At 42.4% G+C, this 18,805-nt stretch overlaps 1 protein-coding gene across 5 annotated transcripts in view; it reads right to left on the reverse strand.

Moving 5' to 3' along the window:
• Positions 1-325: 325 nt before the first annotated feature.
• Positions 326-18,805, reverse strand: part of cntrl (centriolin) — a 116,646-nt gene continuing 98,166 nt past the window's right edge. For 4 of the 5 annotated variants that reach the window (XM_014174804.3, XM_014174803.3, XM_014174808.3 and 1 more), the window contains 8 exons: positions 17,786-18,099; positions 17,326-17,602; positions 15,323-15,542; positions 11,154-11,317; positions 7,338-7,556; positions 6,829-6,891; positions 3,130-3,309; positions 326-2,913 (listed from right to left, as the gene is read on the reverse strand). In XM_014174804.3, coding sequence (XP_014030279.2) covers positions 2,818-2,913; positions 3,130-3,309; positions 6,829-6,891; positions 7,338-7,556; positions 11,154-11,317; positions 15,323-15,542; positions 17,326-17,602; positions 17,786-18,099 — 1,533 coding nt within the window. In that variant the 3' untranslated portion in view covers positions 326-2,817. The remainder of the gene's footprint in view (positions 2,914-3,129; positions 3,310-6,828; positions 6,892-7,337; positions 7,557-11,153; positions 11,318-15,322; positions 15,543-17,325; positions 17,603-17,785; positions 18,100-18,805) is intronic. The other variant, XM_014174805.3, reaches the window with a different exon arrangement.

Below are 18,805 nucleotides of genomic sequence, written 5' to 3' on the forward strand. Positions count from 1 at the left end.
AGTGATGTGTAGTGTTGGATTTGCCCCAAACATAACACTTTGCATTTAGGACATAAAGTTCATTACGTATCCACATTCTTTGCAGTTTTACTTTAGTGCCTTATTGCAAATAGGATGCATGTTTAGGAATATTTTTATTCTTCCAATTAGGGTAGTATTGTGGAGTAACTACAAAGTTGTTGACTCATCCTCAGTTATCCTATCACAGCCAACGTTATTAATTTTTATAGTAGGCAGATTAATTAAGTCACCAATTAGTCCACTCAAGTTCCTACATTGGTATGAAAGGTATATTAGATAGACATTGCAAAAAATTAAGAGACTGTAAACTGAAAGAGAGTTTATTTGTCACGTCTGATTTGGACTGGCGTATAGGCGGAATCAAATGCAGGAGATAAAGGTGCTGGAGGTGAGTGTCTTTCAATAAAACTGACATACACAAACGCCGAAAAGCACAGGGCGCTGTACAAAGTTTGCCTGGGAGAAACACTTTCCCATAAAACACAAAATATATATTCCAAGGCACAAAAAGGCAAGGAGCGCAGCCCGGTAAATCCTTCGACAAAAACTGTTGGTCACACAACGTGGACAATAAACAATCCCGCACAAAATCCCAACTGAAAACACACATTAAATAAGCCCCCACTAATGACATACACAAAACAGGTGCGGAACAGATAGACAAAACTAAAAGACACAGAAACAACGATCGGTGGCAGCTAATAGGCCGGCGACGACGACCGCCGAGCGCCGCCCGACCGAGGAGGGGCGCCACTTTCGTTGGATCCTGTGACATTATTTTCATGCTTTAGCCGGATGTTAGGAATTAAATGTTATCGTGACTGGAAAGCTTGTAAATAAATATGAGACATTGATATTAAAAAGTAAAAACATATACCAATATATGTCATACAAAAAACAACCATATTCATAGGCAAAAATGTAATTGAATTTGCCCCAAAACTTCTCAAACTAGTTGAGGTAGTGGAAACTATGTTAAGGATACAGTACTTCTTAACCTGTTGGGGCTCGGGGGCAGTATTGAGAAATTTTGAAAAAAATATGTGCCCATTTTTAACTGCCTCCTACACCAACTCAAAAGCTAGGATATGCATATTATTAACACATTCGGATAGAAAACACTCTGAATTTTCTAAAACAGTTTGAATGGTGTCTGTAAGTATAACAAAACTCATATTGCAAACCTGTGAAAAATAGATAAAAAAGAAAGTGAATTTTGTGACTGTACTATTTAGTGTCATTGTTTTATAGATACCATAGTGAGAAAGGATTCATTTCGCAACTCCTACGGCTTCCACTAGATGTCAACGATCTTTATAAAGTTGTTTGAAGCGTCTATGATAAACAGAGAGCAAATTAGAATGCAAGGAAGTTGACATGTCGTCACTTCATTTTTTTGCGCCTGCGCATAAATCTGAGAAGCGTGAGTTTGTCATAATTGTTTATCTAGACATAGGATAGGTTGTGTGAAAATATTACTGATGTTTAACGTTAAAAATGGACCAAAAGATTAATGCTAAACAACGTTTGACATGTTTGAACGAACGTAAATAGATTATTTACTAGTTTTTTTTTAGGTTTTCGGCGTGATTTTACACCCCCCCACCACGTTTTGTGGGAGCATAGTGAACGCTAACTACTTGGTGTTATTTGGACATAAATTATGAACTTTGTCAAAAGAAACCACATTTGTTCTGGACCTGCGATTCCTGGCAGTGCCTTCTGATGGAGATAATCAAAGGTAAGGGGATATTTACAATGTTATTATCGATATTAGATGATGCTAACTGTATAGCATAGCTTATTGTTCTTAGCATAGCACCCCGTTTATTGCAAAATGTGATTTCCCAGTAAAGTTATTTTGAGATCTGGCCATTCGGTAGCAATTACGAGATGATAATATATTATTCTTTGAATGACAATATTATAATTTACCAATGTTTTCGAATAGTAATTTTGTTATGTTCACCGGAAGCATTTCAGAGAAGAAAAAAATCTGAATTTCACGCTACTGTAAAATGCTGTTTTTGGATATAAATATGAACTTGATGGAACAAAAAATGCATGTATTGTATAACATAATGTCCTAGGAGTGTCATCTGATGGAGATTGACAAAGGTTAGTGCATAATTCTAGCTGGTTTCTGCTTTTGGTGACGCCTGACCTTGAATTGAAAATGGATGTTTGTACTTTTGTGGCTATGTACTGTCCTAACATAATCTAACTTTATGCTTTTGCCGTAAAGCCTCTTTGAAAATCGAACAATGTGGTTAGATTAAGGAGATGTTTATCTTTTAAATTGTGTAAAATAGTTGATTGTTTGAGAAATTGAAATTATTAGATTTTTGATGTTTTGAATTTCCAGCCTTGTTAGCAATCCCGACTCGGGGTTCATTGCTAACCTGTAGCCCCAACAAGCCACACACATATATATACTTGTATAGTTATGAATATATTATATATATTTTTTTTAATCTTGCTTAATGATCCTGCTGACAGGCCAAGTGCACTTTGGATGGATGAGAGACTGTTCCTCTTCACCCTGGGTAAATATTGCTGTGATGGTGGGTCATGTTTAGGCATGCCACACCAAACAGACATGATGACTGTTCACGCTCTAAGGTGAAGTTTCCCCTAGGTAGTGATCTAGTATCAGCTTCCCTCCCTCCCCCAATCCTAACCTTAACCATTAGTGGGGGAAATGCAACGATGACCCAAGATCAGCATCTAGGGGCAACTTCACCCTACACCGAGGCTGGGAGGCTGTCAGAGGCCTGGACTCAGCCTGGGGCCTGGCTACTTCTCAAGTAGTGTAGGATCCAGTCTCACAGGTTTGTGGGACACCTCCGCCTGCGCACTCTCCTGGAGACGCCATTTCTCTGGAGCATCTGGCTAAACAGATCAAGACTTTTGTTAAGAACTGATTTCCACTTGTAGCTTATGGATACAATGAATCTACATTAACTATTAGGGTGGTTCTAAAATAAATGTATACAATACAGTAAACAGTACCATGGCAAATCACATAAATTCCTTTTACTGATGGATGAATGTAGCTGCTATAAGTGCTATTAGACAAGGGTTCCTTCCCTTTTTGCTCACACTTACATAGCCTTGTTTAAGTGGGGGCTCAGAGGAGCTCAGAGAGAGGGAGTCCGAGGTGCAGTTGCCGAGCAGTTGGCCCAGCTTGTCCACTCGTCTGCTCAGCCCCAGTAGACTCCCCTCGGTCTGCTGCCTGCGCTGGCTCAGAAACTCTTCCTGAGACCACATGCGTCTGCCCAGCTGAGCCTGGCGAGAACAACAGAACAGTCAGAAACAAATGAAGAATGGCATAGACAGGCCTTCCCTGCCCATCTGTGACCCAGGAACCTAGGCGTATGTCACACGTCACTACATCACAGGAGAGGCATTTGCACAAAGACATTTTAATTTTTTATCAAAATGCGTTTTTGGGCTGAAATGCCATCTGGAACGTGAACTTTCATGTGCCTTAATAACAGACTTGTATGACATCTGTAAAAAAAAAATAATAATAATACTTTTTTAAATGATGAGCCTTCTTGGTTTAGCCATGGAAAAAAAACAGGAACCTTCCCGCTAGCCATGATTGGCCTAACCCTAGATAATGGATGGGCTGGACATGGCGAGAGATGAGTTCGGATTGGTCTGCCATGTAGCATGCTCAAATCAAATCAAATTTTATTTGTCACATACACATGGTTAGCAGATGTTAATGCGAGTGTAGTGAAATGCTTGTGCTTCTAGTTCCGACCATGCAGCAATATCTAACAAGAAATCTAACCTAACAATTTCACAACAACTACCTTATACACACAAGTGTAAAGGAATGAATGAGAATATGTACATAGAAATAAAAATATTTCAATGAGCGATGGCCGAACGGCATAGGCAAGATGCAGTAGATAGTATAGAGTACAGTATATACATATGAGATGAGTAATGTAGGGTATGTAAACATTATATAAAGTGGCATTGTTTAAAGTGGCTAGTGATAACATTTATTACATCAATCTTTCATTATTAAAGTGGCTAGAGATGAGTCAGTATGTTGGCAGCAGCCACTCAATGTTAGTGATGGCTGTTTAACAGTCTGATGACCTTGAGATAGAAGCTGTTTTTCAGTCTCTCGGTCCCCGCTTTGATGCATCTGTACTGACCTCGCCTTCTGGATGATAGCGGGCTGAACAGGCAGTGGCTCGGGTGGTTGTTGTCCTTGATGATCTTTTTGGCCTTCCTGTGACATCGGGTGGTGTAGGTGTCCTGAAGGGCAGGAAGTTTGCCCCCGGTGATGCGTTGTGCAGACCTCACTACCCTCTGGAGAGCCTTACGGTTGTGGGCGGTGATACAGCCCGACAGGATGCTCTCGATTATGCATCTGTGAAGGTTTGTGAGTGTTTTTGGTGACAAGCCAAATTTCTTCAGCCTCCTGAGGTTGAAGAGGCGCTGCTGCGCCTTCTTCACCACGCTGTCTGTGTGGGTGAACCAATTCAGTTTGTCCGTGATGTGTACGCCGAGGAACTTAAAACTTTCCATCTTCTCCACTACTGTCCCGTCGATGGATAGGGGGCTGCTCCCTCTGCTGCTTCTCTCTATAACATGAGCTGCTCAGTATGTGTAGATAATCCTTTCTACTGTGGATTTTTTTAAAGATATCATGAATAACTGCAAAAGTGTGGCTACTGCTCTCAACAATGCTGCCCTGAATTTAACAGGTGCTATTGACAAAGATCAGTGGGAAAAAGTTGTGATGGACTACTTTCTGGAAAGGGATCGTGCACCACGCTGACTCGCTCTGACTCTGAAAATGAATCAGACGATGAGGAAATCCCTGATTTAGATTTTTTTTTTATATTGAACGAGACATTGTAGAGTCTTCTGATGACAGTGATGGGGAAGAAAAGGAGATCAATAGTATTGTTGTCGCGGAAGAAGTTGACCGAGTTTTGAAATCCGTGAAAATGCCCAGTGGAAGCAGAGTATGATTGCAAATGCGATGGGAGTCGAAAAGAGAACACAGAAGGCTGTTGTATAAAACACCTGTATCCGGATTACATCTTCAAACTAAGGGCAACCATGGCATCCATGACAGAGAGGGAGAAGCGTTCATCCATGTATACGGGTAAGACTCTAGCTACATTTTCAGATATTATACATTTCAAATTTAGTCAGAAAGTCGTTTTCGTTGCAAGTTAAAGCGTACTGTTAGCTAGCAGGCAACAATAGCTGGCTGGCTCGCTAGCTAACGTTACATGTATGAGCTGTGTATTAATATTAATCGCATCTCAGAAATCTATTTGCATTGCTAATTATAGCCTAATGTTAGCTAGCTAGCTAACATTGAACCAAGTTGGTTAGCTTTAGATTCATGCATGGTGCATGGTAGTATGGGCTGGGATTATGGGTCTAAACAAAATACTCCACTATGCAAGTAACCATTTCACTGTAGGGTTTACACCTTCTGTATCCTGTGCATGTGACAAAATACATTTTATTTTATTTGATGTACTGTGTGTTTACCAGAGACGGTAATGTGAAAAACAACATGACCTGCACCAAAGTCAGATTAGGATGTAGGCCAAGGACTAGAGAAAGTGTATTTTTACTACTACTTTCCCCACTTTTAGTGTAAATCGTTGGTTGTTTACTACAATACCTTAATCACTCTATTTAGCACATGGCCTCATACGTAAATTCTTAAAGAGATGGGTGAGGCTATGGCTTAAGAGGAGGGTGTGAACGATGCTGAATGGGGGACGGGACATTTTATCAAAAGTGGGGTTACAAGTTTATCAACTTTCAAAGCATAATTACTTTCCAATTGTTGCTCAACTGCAGTGTATGATATACCATTTTCTAGCTCAGTCTCTACTTTAATCCAATGTAAAAAAAACACCACTTCAAATTTTGCTACATAGGACCAAATTAAAGTGGTGGGTCCCGAGTGGCGCAGCAGTCTTAGGCACTGCATCTCAGAGCAAGAGGCATCACTACAGTCCTTGGTTTGAATCCAGGCTGTATCACATCCGGCCGTGATTGGGAGTCCTATAGGGCGGCGCACAATTGGCCCAGTGTCATCCGGGTTTGGCCGGGGTAGGCCGTCATTGTAAATAAGAATTTGTTCTTAACTGACTTGCCTAGTTAAATAAATTCACGACTTTCTTGGTGTGTTTGGACCATGATAGTTTGTTGGTGATGTGGACACCAAGGAACTTGGAACTCTCGACCGCTCCACTACAGACCTGTCGATGTGAATGGAGGCGTGTCCGCCTCCATTCACATAATGTCTACAGAAATACATCTGGGTTGTCTAGCGGTCTAAGCCACTGCCACCGGATCACATATACTGATGCAACATGGGTTTGAATCTGGCTCACCGCTTTTCAGCACACTCTCCATCTTTCCTCTCTGTCTCTATCCAATTAACATTTATTAGATTTTTTCTAAGAACTGTCAAACGAATGAAGAATGACATAGGATAGGACTTCACTACCCATTTGTCTCGATATAACGTCTATAGAAATGCATATGGGGGTGTATGTAGCTATCAAGCATCTCAGAGTAGGAGTACTGATCTAGGATAAGCTCCCCTACCCCTTGTACAGTATGTCAACTTGTTCATTGTGATCTAAAAGGTTGAACTAATCCTAAATCAGCATGGCTACTCTTGAGATGTTTGATATGGCCCTGATTGAACTTTGGGCCGACATGAGATGAAGCATACTGGAATGTAAAGACAAGTTGGGGTACCAGTACAAGTTGTACCAGTACAAGTTGGGGTAGTAGTACCTTCAGGAGGTCCTCCTGCTGTCGAAGTCTCTCTCTTAGCACCTCTCCCCTCCACTGCTCATCCTGAAGACAGACATGCAGAGAAACACAGACCTGTCATCGCTTCAGAGGAATTCCTACACTGTACTGTATACCCCATCAATCTAAGGAACACAGGGCAAGACCTCTGCCTGCTAGTGATGGTAGAACAGCGTTTCTGCAGTAATCTTTGTTACAAAGTATTTCGCATGAGGTATGATGAAAATGTAAGTATGTTAAACTCAAATACCAAAACTTAACCACAGACACAAATCTTGGGCATTGGTAAAAAAAAGCTTTGTACACACAGAGTTGAAGCCTGGTCTCAGATCTGTTTGTGCTCTTGCCTTTGTCATTGTCAAGCTAAACAATTCCATAAGGTGTTGGCAAGAGAACAGAAATAGAGTGGCACCCAGGCTAACAGACCTATGTGTGCAGCACAAACTAGATATGACAGGGAGAGATGTAAGGTAGCAAAGCTGAGGCATTACAGTAGGATTGCAGGCTGGCCTAGGCACGGCTGGGGTTGAGTAGAGGGGGTAGTTCTCTTTGTGGTTGTCAGTGTCTGAGGAGGAGGGGTCTTGGTCAGGGGCGAGGGGCAGCTCTACCATCCCACTGTTCAGCTCTGCCTTGACGTCAGTCTTCAGCCAACGCATGGCTTTCTTGATCTCCCTCAGGCGGCTCTCGCCCCCCTCCTCTTGACTGCGCAGCTGAGGGACACAACAGATTACATAACAGAATGCAACTTCATACTCTGTACTGAAAGTGCTCCATCTTGAAAACTTGACTGCTGATATGCATGATTTTCTTTATTGTATTAACAGTGGACTAATGAACAAAATATTAAAAAGATAGCTTTTGAGTATAGTTTAAATGCCCAAACCAGTAGAAATCTACTTTTTCGAGCTCAAAGACAATGGCTATAGCTTACCTATGATGTTGTGCAACAATTTAAGTCAATAAGTCATCGTTTTAGTAAAAGTATGATATATTTGGGTTTGAAGTGACAAATCTGAACTGCCCACTTCGTGCAAATCTCCACTGCTTTGTTTGGTGGAACGTTAGCTGGAAACCACCAGTGTCTACCCAGATAATGAAAAGGCACCCATGAAAGAAAATAAGAAAATTATAGTTACATGCCATTTGCAGCATGCATGATCATGAACAAAGTCATTGTAGCCTATCATTTCACTTCCCCTGTGAGAAACCAAGAGCATGGGCTGACTTCGCTTTGCCACAGCCGAAGCCGAAGTCTGCCAGCAGCCCACCTACCAAAGGTTGCACTGTTATTCTTTCTAACTATTTTAATGGAGGATTTGCGGCCGCAATTTATGGAAGATGCTTTTGACCAATAGATGGTCAAAGATATGCCAGTGGTTTCTATCTCTGATTAAGTTTTCCCTAAATCAATGCTTATGACAAATCCAGCTCCAGAACCAGTCATAGAGCCAGCTGGCCAATCTTTTGAATACTGCATTTTAAAAACAAACAAAAAAACACTCCAGTTCCTTAATTTTCTCCATGACGTGACCCCTCAGACAGGTTGGGAGATATACACTGAGTATACAAAACATTACGTACATCTACTCTTTCCATAACATTGCCTTCAGAAAGTATTCACACCCATTGACTTTTTCCACATTTTCTTGTGTTAGTCTGAATTTAAAACGGATTAAAGTTTGTTATGGTAATCCTAAAATGAGTTTAACAAGTCATATAATAAGTTGCATTGACTCACTCTGTGTGCAATAATAGTTTAACATGATTTTTGAATGACTACCTCACATCTCTGTACCCCACACATACAATTCTCTGTAAGGTCCCTCAGCCGAGCAGTGTATTTCAAAAGCAGATTCAACCAAAGACCAGGGAGGTTTTCCAATGCCTCGCAAAAAAGGATAAAGGAATATCCCTTTGAGCATGGTGAAGTTAATTACACTTTGGACGGTGTATCAATAAACCCTCACACTACAAAGATACAGGTGTCCTTCTTAACTCAGTTGCCGGAGAGGAAGGAAACCACTCAGGGATTTCACCATGAAGCCAATGGTGACTTTAAAACAGTTTCTTACTTTAATGGCTGTGATAGGAGAAAACTGAGGATGGATTAACAACATTGTAGTTACTCCACAATATTAACTAAATGAAAGAGTGAAAAGAAGGAAGCATGTACAGGATACAAATATTCCAAAACACGCATCCTGTTTGCAATAAGGAACTAAAGTAAAACTGCAAAAAATATGGCAAAAAAGCGTAATATGGCAAAGAGCTGTGCACAGGCAAAAACCTAGAGGAAAACCTGGTTCAGTCTGCTTTCCAACAGACACTTGGAGACAAATTCACCTTTCAGCAGGACAATAACCTAAAACACAAGGCCAAATTTATAGTATACTGGAGTTGCTTACCAAGACGACACTGAATGTTTTTGAGTGTTCGAGTTACATTTTTGACTTAAATAGGCTTGAAATTCCATGGCAAGACTTGAAAATGGCTGTCTGGCAATGATCAACAACAAACTTGACAGAGTTGTACAATCCAGGTGTGCAAAGCTCTTAGAGTTACCCAGAAAGACTCACAGCTGTAATCGCTGCCAAAGGTGATTCTGACATGACTCAGGGGGTTGAATACTTTGTACTGTATATTACTGTTATTTTTCATAAATGTTTTACAAATGTCAGCATTTTTCTTCCACTTTGGCATTAGAGTATTTTGTGTAGATCGTTGACAAAAAATGACAATTGAATCCATTTTAATCCCACCTTGTAAGACAATAAAATGTGGAAAAAGTCAAGGGGTGTGAATACCAGGTGAATCTAGGTGAAATCCATGTGAAAGCGATGATCTCTTATTGATGTCACCTGTTAAATCCACTTCAATCAGTGTAGATGAAGGGGCGAAGACAAGTTTAAGAAGGATTTTTAAGCCTTGAGACAATTGAGACATGGATTGTGTATGTGTGTCTTTCAGAGGGTGCATGGGTAAGACAAAATATTTAAGTGTCTTTGAATGGGGTATGGTAACAGGTGCATCGGTTTGAGTGTGTCAAGAACTGCAATGTTTCTGGGTTTTCACGCTCAACAGTTTCCAGTGTGTATCAAGAATTGTCCACCAGTCAAAGGATATCCAGCCAACTTGACAACTTTGGGACGCATTGGAGTCAACATGGACCAGCAGCCCTGTGGAACGCTTTCTACACCACCTGTAGTCCATGCCCCAACGAATTGAGGTTGTTCTGAGGGCAAAAGGTGGTGCAAATCAATATTAGGAAAGTGTTCCTAATGTTTTGTACACTCAGTCTATATTTGAAGGTCTAACTCTGTAACTAACTCCAACTCTGTAGTGGAGATGGACAGTACAGAACCTTGTCTCTGAGGCCCATCATCTCCTTGGACACCGTGTTGAGCTCCTTCTGCAGGCCTCTGGCCTTCTGGTGGTTGTCCTGTGCAGCCTGCTCTACTATGGCCAGCTCCCAGCCATTCAGGACATGCATATCAAGCGGTGTCTGAGGAAGGCCCGAAGAATTTCCCAAAACTCCAGCCACCCCTTCTATAGACCGTTCTCTCTGCTTTCTTCCGGCAGGCGGTACCAGAGTATCAAGTCTCGAACCAACAGGCACCGAGACAGTTTCTACCCTCAAGCAATGAGACTTTTAAACAGCTAGATAATAGCTGCCCACCCCCACCTAGGTCTCTACCCCCCCCCCACCCACCCACCCACCCACCCACCCACCCACCCACACACACACACCACTTATGCTGCTGCTATATTGTTTAATATTATTATTATTTATCCTGTTACCAGTCACTTTCTCCTAATCCCTGCAAATTTGCCACTCAGATTGCCTAAATATGTCAACAAAGACTATGGGCGACACATTTCATTCTTCTTAATCTCGGAAACGAAGAAATGAAATTGCTTCAGATGCTCGATTAGATTCTGGGGGAAGATGTAGGAGAAAAGATACTAACGAGACTAGCGAAGTCTCTAACCCCCTGAACGGAAACTCACAGCCAACGCATGGGCCAACTGTCCCTCCCCTTCCGAAAATTAGAAAGATGCGAACACCTGCGAAATTGTTATTTTTCCAAATGATCATTGATGAAAAAATGTGCACCGGAACAGAGTTCCAAATGAGTTCCTCCTTAGTCGTCGCAACCCACAGTCTGATGACATACGCTACGATACCATCCTGTTAAAATGGTACAGCAATGAAAAATACGTAGATATCCACTAAGTTTAGGTGAAAAGCCAGTAGCCATCCATAGATATCCCTTCCTACCATCTATCCATCCATTCCTATGACCCACCTGCTCTGTCTCCTTTAGTTTCTCTTGGTGGGCGTGCTCGCAGCTCTTCTGGGCCTGCAGCCTGCTCTCGGCACTCCTCCTCTCCTCCTGCATACACTGTACCTCCGCCTGACACGCCCCCAGCTCCTCCTGCAGCGTAAGCAGCTCCTCAGCCCGCTCCTGCCCTGGGATCACATTCACACCCACACACAGTCAGGTAACAAACCTGCTTCAGGTGTGGATGGATAAACCAGGCAGGCAACAACCAGCAAACACTGCGGTGAAGATTGGTGATATGATAGGAGCGAATGATGAAAGATAAAGTGTATTGAGATCAGACCTGAATTCAAATAGTATTTGCTTTCTTTCAAATACAGTACCAGTCAAAAGTTTGGACGCACCTACTCATTCAAGGATTTTTCTGTATTTTTACTATTTTCTACATTGTAAAATAATAGTGAAGACATCCAAACTATGAAATAACACATATGGAATCATGTATTAAATAAAAAAAAGTGTTAAACAAATTCTTCAAAGTAGCCACCCTTTGCCTTGACAGCTTTGCACACTCTTGGCATTCTCTTAACCAGCTTCATGAGGAATGCTTTTCCAACAGTCTTGAAAGAGATCCAACATATGCTGAGCACTTTTTGGCTGCTTTTCCTTCACTCCAACTTATCCCAAACCATCTCAATTGGGTTGAGGTTGGGTAATTGTTGAAGCCAGATCATCTGATGCAGCACGCCATCACTCTCCTTGATCAAATAGCCATTACACAGCCTGGAGGTGTGTTTGGGTCATTGTCCTGTTGAAAAATAAATGATAGTCCCACTAAGCGCAAACCAGATAGGATGGCGTATCGCTGCAGAATGCGGTGGTAGCCATGCTGGTTAAGTGTGCCATGAATTCTAAATAAATCACTGACAGTCGCCCACAAAGCACCCCCAGACCATCACACCTCCTCCTCCATGCTTCACGGTGGGAACCACACATGCGGAGGTCATCCATTCACCTGCTCTGCGTCTCACAAAGACACGGCAGTTGCAACCAAAAATCTCAAATTTGGACTCATCAGACCAAAGGACAGATTTCCACTGGTCTAATGTCCATTGCTCGTATTTCTTGGCCCAAGCAAGTCTCTTCTTATTATTTTTTTTGTGGTTTATTTCTATTTCACCTTTATTTAACCAGGTAGGCTAGTTGAGAACAAGTTCTCATTTGCAACTGCGACCTGGCCAGGATAAAGCATAGCAATTCGACACATACAACAACACAGAGTTACACATGGAATAAACAAAACATACAGTCAATAATACAGTAGAACAAAAGAAAACAAAAAGTCTATATACAATGAGTGCAAATGAGGTAAGTTAAGGCAATAAATAGGCCATGGTGGCGAAGTAATTACAATATAGCAATTAAACACTGGAATGGAAGATGTGCAGAAGTTGAATGTGCAAGTAGAGATACTGGGGTGCAAAGGAGCAAGATAAATAAATAAATACAGTATGGGGATGAGGTAGGTAGATAGATGGGCTGTTTACAGATGGGCTATGTACAGGTGCAGTGATCTGTACATTGGTGTCCTATAGTAGTGGGTTCTTTGCAGCAATTCGACCATGAAGGCCTGATTCACACAGTCTCCTCTGAACAGTTGATGGTGAGATGTGCCTGTTACTTGAACTCTGGGAAGCATTTATTTGGGCTGCAATCTGAGGTGCAGTTAACTCTAATGAACTTATCCTCTGCAGCAGAGGTAATTCTGGGTCTTCCTTTCCTGTGCCGGTCCTCAGTAGAGCCAGTTTCATCATAGCCCTTGATGGTTTTTGCGACTGCACTTTTACTCATTGACTGACCTTCATGTCTTAAAGTAATGATGGACTGTCGTTTCTCTTTGCTTATTTGAGCTGTTTTTGCCATAATATGGACTTTTACCAAATAGGGCTATCTTCTGTATACCACCCCTACCTTGTCACAACACAACTGATTGGCTCAAACGCATTAAGAAGAAAATAAATTCCACAAATTAACTTTTAACAAGGCACACCTGTTAATTTAAATGCCTGGTTGAGAGAATGCCAAGAGCGTGCAAAGCTGTCATCAAGGCAAAGGGTAGCTACTTTAAAGAATCTAAAAAATATATATATTTTGATTTGTTTAACACTTTTTTGGTTACTACATGATTCCATATGTGTTATTTAATACTTTTGATGTCTTCACTATTTTTCTACAATGTAGAAAATAGTAAAAATGAAGAAAAACCCTGGAATGAGTAGGTGTTCTGAAACTTTTGACTGGTACTGTATGTCTTTCAAACACTTTGGAGCATTTGATTGAGCCTGCGTGTAGCGTCAGATGGGCAGGCTTTGTACTTTGGGGACTATACCATTGGTTCCATGGTGCCAGGTAAGCTCAATCAAGCGTATTTAAAGTATTTGAAAGAAAACAAATATTATTTTAACCCTGGTTGAGAGCGAGAGTACAGCGATAGCGAGCAAATAAGGAGGCTAAGTCTAATAGATACAGTTGAAGTCGGAAGTTTACATACACAGACAAATACATTTAAACTCAGTTTTTCACAATTCCTGACATTTGATCCAAGTAAAAATGCCCTGTCTTAGGTCAGTTAGGATCACCACTTTATTTTAAGAATGTGAAATGTCAGAATAATAGTAGAGAGAAGTATTTATTTCAGCTTTTATTTCTTTCATCACATTCCCAGTGGGTCAGAAGTTTACATACACTCTATTAGTATTTGGTAGCATTGCCTTTAAATTGTTTAACTTGGGTCAAACGTTTTGGGTAGCCTTCCACAAGCTTCCCACAATAAGTTGGGTGAATTTTGGCCCATTCATCCTGACTCAGTTGGTGTAACTGAGACAGGTTTGTAGGCCTCCTTGCTCGCACACACTTTTAAAGTTCTGCCCACACATTTTCTATAGGGTTGAGGTCAGGGCTTTGTGATGGCCACCCCAATACCTTGACTTTGTTGTCCTTAAGCCATTTTGCCACAACTTTGGAAATATGCTTGGGGTCATTGTCCATTTGGAAGACACAATTGCACCCAAGCTTTAACTTCCTGAATGGTGTCTTGAGATGTTGCTTCAATATGTCCACATCCTTTTCATTCCTCATGATGCCATCTATTTTGTGAAGTACACCAGTCCCTCCTGCAGCAAAGCACCCCCCCCACAACATGATGTTGCCACCCCCGTGCTTCACGGTTGGGATGGTGTTCTTCGGCTTGCAAGCCTCCCCCTTTTCCTCCAAACATAACAATGGTCATTATGGCCAAACAGTTATATTTTTGTTTCATCAGACCAGAGAACATTTCTCCAAAAAATATGATCTTTGTCCCCATGTGCAGTTGCAAACCGTAGTCTGGCTTTTTTATGGCGATTTTGGAGCAGTGGCTTCTTCCTTGCGGAGCGGCCTTTCAGGTTATGTCAATACAGGACTCGTTTTACTGTGGTTATAGATACTTTTGTACCGGTTTCCTCCAGCATCTTCACAAGGTCCTTTGCTGTTGTTCTGGGATTGATTTGCACTTTTCGCAAACAAAGTACGTTAATCTCTAGGAGACAGAGCGCTTCTCCTTCCTGAGCGGTATGACGGCTGCGTGGTCCCATGGTGTTTATACTTGCGTACTATTGTTTGTACAGATGAACGTGGTACCTTCAGGCATTTGGAAATTGCTCCCAAGGATGAACCAGACTTGTGGAGGTCTACAATTTTTTTTCTGAGGGCTTGGCTGAATTCTTTTGATTTTCCCATGATGTCAAGCAAAGAGGCACTGAGTTTGAAGGTAGGCCTTGAAATACATCCACAGGTACACCTCCAATTGACTCAAATTATATCAATTAGCCTATCAGAAGCTTCTAAAGCCATGACATCATTTTCTAGAATTTTCCAAGCTGTTTAAAGGCACAGTCAACTTAGTGTATGTAAACTTCTGACCCACTGGAATTGTGATACAGTGAATTATAAGTGAAATAATCTGTCTGTAAACAATTGTTGGAAAAATGACTTGTGTCATGCACAAAGTAGATGTCCTAACCGACTTTCCAAAACTATAGTTTGTTAACAAAAAACTTGTGGAGTGGTTGAAAAACGAGTTTTAATGACTAGAACCTAAGTGTATGTAAACTTCTGACTTCAACTGTAAGTAGTATAAGTTATTTTCCACTTACCAAGCAGAGCCACGTGCTCTTGCAGGACGGCACACTGCCTGTGGTCCCTGGTCACTACTCGCCGGCTCCTGTCGGCCACTGCAGTATTGACCTGCTCCAGTCTGAGTGTGTGCTGGGCCAGAGAGCTCTCCTCAACCTGGCTCTGGGCCTGCAGTTCCTGGAGCCTCTGCCGCTGCCTCTCCTCACGCTCTTTGGACTCACATTGCAGCCCCCGCGCACACTACACACACACAGCAATGACTGCTTCCTCCATTGCACTTAAGCAGCGTTTTAGGTTTGAAACATTGTGAACCAATACAGCTATGGTGCCATTGAGTATACAGTTGTGGCAAAAAGTTTTGAGAATGACACAAATATTAATTTCCACAAAGTTTGCTGCTTCAGTGTCTTTAAATATTTTTGTCAGATGTTACGATGGAATACTGAAGTATAATTACAAGCATTTCACAAGTGTCAAAGGCTTTTATTGACAATTACATGAAGTTGATGCAAAGAGTCAATAGTTGCAGTGTTGACCCTTCTTTTTCAAGACCTCTGCAATCCACCCTGGCATGCTGTCAATTAACTTCTGGGCCACAGTTTGTCAGAATTTGTGTTTGCCAGAATTTGTGAGTTTTTGTTTGTCCACCCGCCTCTTGAGGATTGACCACAAGTTCTCAATTGGATTAAAGTCTGGGGAGTTTCCTGGCCATGGACCCAAAATATCGATGTTTTGTTCCCTGAGCCACTTAGTTATCACTTTTGCCTTATGGCAAGGTGCTCCATCATGCTGGAAAAGGCATTGTTTGTCACCAAACTGTTCCTGGATGGTTGGGAGAAGTTGCTCTCGGAGGATGTGTTGGTACCATTCTTTATTCATGGCTGTGTTCTTAGGCGAAATTGTTAGTGAGCCCACTCCCTTGGCTGAGAAGCAACCCCACACATGAATGGTCTCAGGATGCTTTACTGTTGGCATGACACAGGACTGATTGTAGCGCTCACCTTGTCTTCTCCGGACAAGCTTTTTCCCGGAAGCCCCAAGCAATTGGAAAGGGGATTCATCAGAGAAAATGACTTTACCCCAGTCCTCAGCAGTCCAATCCCTGTGCCTTTTGCAGAATATGTCTGTCCCTGATATTTTTCCTGGAGAGAAGTGGCTTCTTTTCTGCCCTTCTTGACACCTGGCCATCCTCCAAAAGTCTTTGCCTCACTGTGCATGCAGATGCACTCACACCTGCCTGCTGCCATTCCTGAGCAAGCTCTGTACTGGTGGTGCCTCAATCCCGCAGCTGAATCAACTTTAGGAGACGGTCCTGGCGCTTGCTGGACTTTCTTGGGCGCCCTGAAGCCTTCTTCACAACAATTGAACCACTCTCCTTGAAGTTCTTGATGATCCGATAAATGGTTGATTTAGGTGCAATCTTACTGGCAGCAATATCCTTGCATGTGAAGCCCTTTTTGTGCAAAGCAATGATGACGGCACATGTTTCCTTGTAGGTAGCCATGGTTGACAGAGGAAGAACAATGATTCCAAGCACCACCCTCCTTTTGAAGCTTCCAGTCTGTCATTCAAACTCAATCAGCATGACAGAGTGATCTCCAGCCTCGTCCTCATCAACACTCACACCTGTGTTAACGAGAGAATCACTGACATGATGTTAGCTGGTCCTTTTGTGGCAGGGCTGAAATGCAGTGGAAATATTTTTGTGGGATTCAGTTCATTTGCATGGCAAAGAGGGACTTTGCAATTAATTGCAATTCATCTGATCACTCTTCATAACATTCTGGAGTATATGCAAATTGCCATCATACAAACTGAGGTAGCAGACTTTGTGTAAATTATATTGGCGTCATTCTCAAAACGTTTGGCCACGACTGTACAGGCCTATTTCACTATGGCTGCCCCTAAAAAAGTGCACTGTTTTTGACCAAAGTAATGCACTATACAAGGAAAAGGGTGCTATTTCAGACTATGACTTATTGACAACAGTGTATGGTGTCTAAATCTTGCCCTGTCATGTTACTTGTAGTTGAGTCTGCCTCTCAGCAAGGTCAGTGTGCAGCTCCATCAGCCTGTACTCCAGCTGCTCAGCTCTCCGTTCATCCTCCTCCAGCTGCTTCCTCGCCTCCTGCTCCTCCCGCGCCACACTGTCCCGGACCATGACCAACACTCGCACCTCCTCCTCCAGCATCTCTAATTGCCGTTTTTGCTCTTCCACCTGCTCCTTCCGACCACTGAAGCTCTCAAACTCCCGGTATAACTGTTGCTGAGTGCTTGCCGTGTCTCTTTCCATCTTCTGCCTGAAGGATAAGATGAGAAAAGATAAAATAATGACTTTATTATCCCTGTGGAGAGATTTTGCTTCCGGCTCGTGTGCATACATTAAAACATATCATCAAGCATAGACAAAGGACATATCTTCTAGAAAATTAAAGACAATAAATACAATAATATAAAAAGTGCAGTTTGTGAGTGTTTCATACCTGTGTGTGTGAGCCTGTCTCTGCTCCTGTCTCAGCTGGCCCACCTCTGCATGCAGCCTGTCCAGCTCAGACTCAGCACCCCGCTCTCTGTCCTCCGCCGCCTCCAAGCACCGGTGTGTCCGTCTGGCCTCCAGGTTCCGGCATTGCTCCTCCAGCCTGTTCCTCTCCCTGGCGGCCTCCTCCGCCTGCTCCCGGACTCCCTGCGCCTCCTCTCTCAGCTCCGTCCGGTCCTGCTCTGCCAGCCTCCTCTGGCGCTCGCCCTCAGACTTCTGGCGCGATGCCTCCTGCTGCAGCGCCTGCAGCTCCACGCGCACCTGGGGGAACACACAGACAGACATAAAATACACACACAAAAAACATAAACAGAGTAAACACCCACTTGTCTCTGAACACATTCAATGGCACTATTTTGGACAAGAGCCCTATGAGCCCTGGTCAAACGTAGCACACTAAATACGGAATAATAATATACGATTTTGGTAATCACAGTCCATTTCAATCAACAAATCACAGCACATACAGTGTATTCGGAAAGTATTCACACCCTTTGACTTTTTCCACATTTTGTTACAGCCGTATTCTAAAATGTATCAAATAGTTATTTTCCCCTCATCAATACCCCATAATGACAAAGCAAAAACAGGTTTTTAGAAATGTTTGCAAATTCATAAAAAATTCAAAACGGAAACATCACATTTACATAAGTATTCAGACCCAGTACATTGTACATTGTTACCCCTTCAGTACATTGTTACCCCTTCACCCAGTACATTGTTGAAGCACCTTTGGCAGTGATTATAATCTTGAGTCTTCTTGGGTATGACTCTACAAGCTTGGCACACCTGTATTTGGGGAGTTTCTCCCATTCTTCTCTGCAGATACTCTCAAGCACTGTCAGGTTCGACGGGGAGCGTCACCGCACAGCTATTTTCAGGTCTCTCCAGAGATGTTTGATCGGGTTCGAGGACATTGAGACTTATCCCAAAGCCACTCCTGCGTTGTCTTGGCTGTGTGCTCAGC

This window comes from Salmo salar, chromosome 26, assembly GCF_965601325.2.
Source record: "Salmo salar chromosome 26, fSalSal1, whole genome shotgun sequence".
NCBI classification, from domain to species: Eukaryota; Metazoa; Chordata; class Actinopteri; order Salmoniformes; family Salmonidae; genus Salmo; species Salmo salar.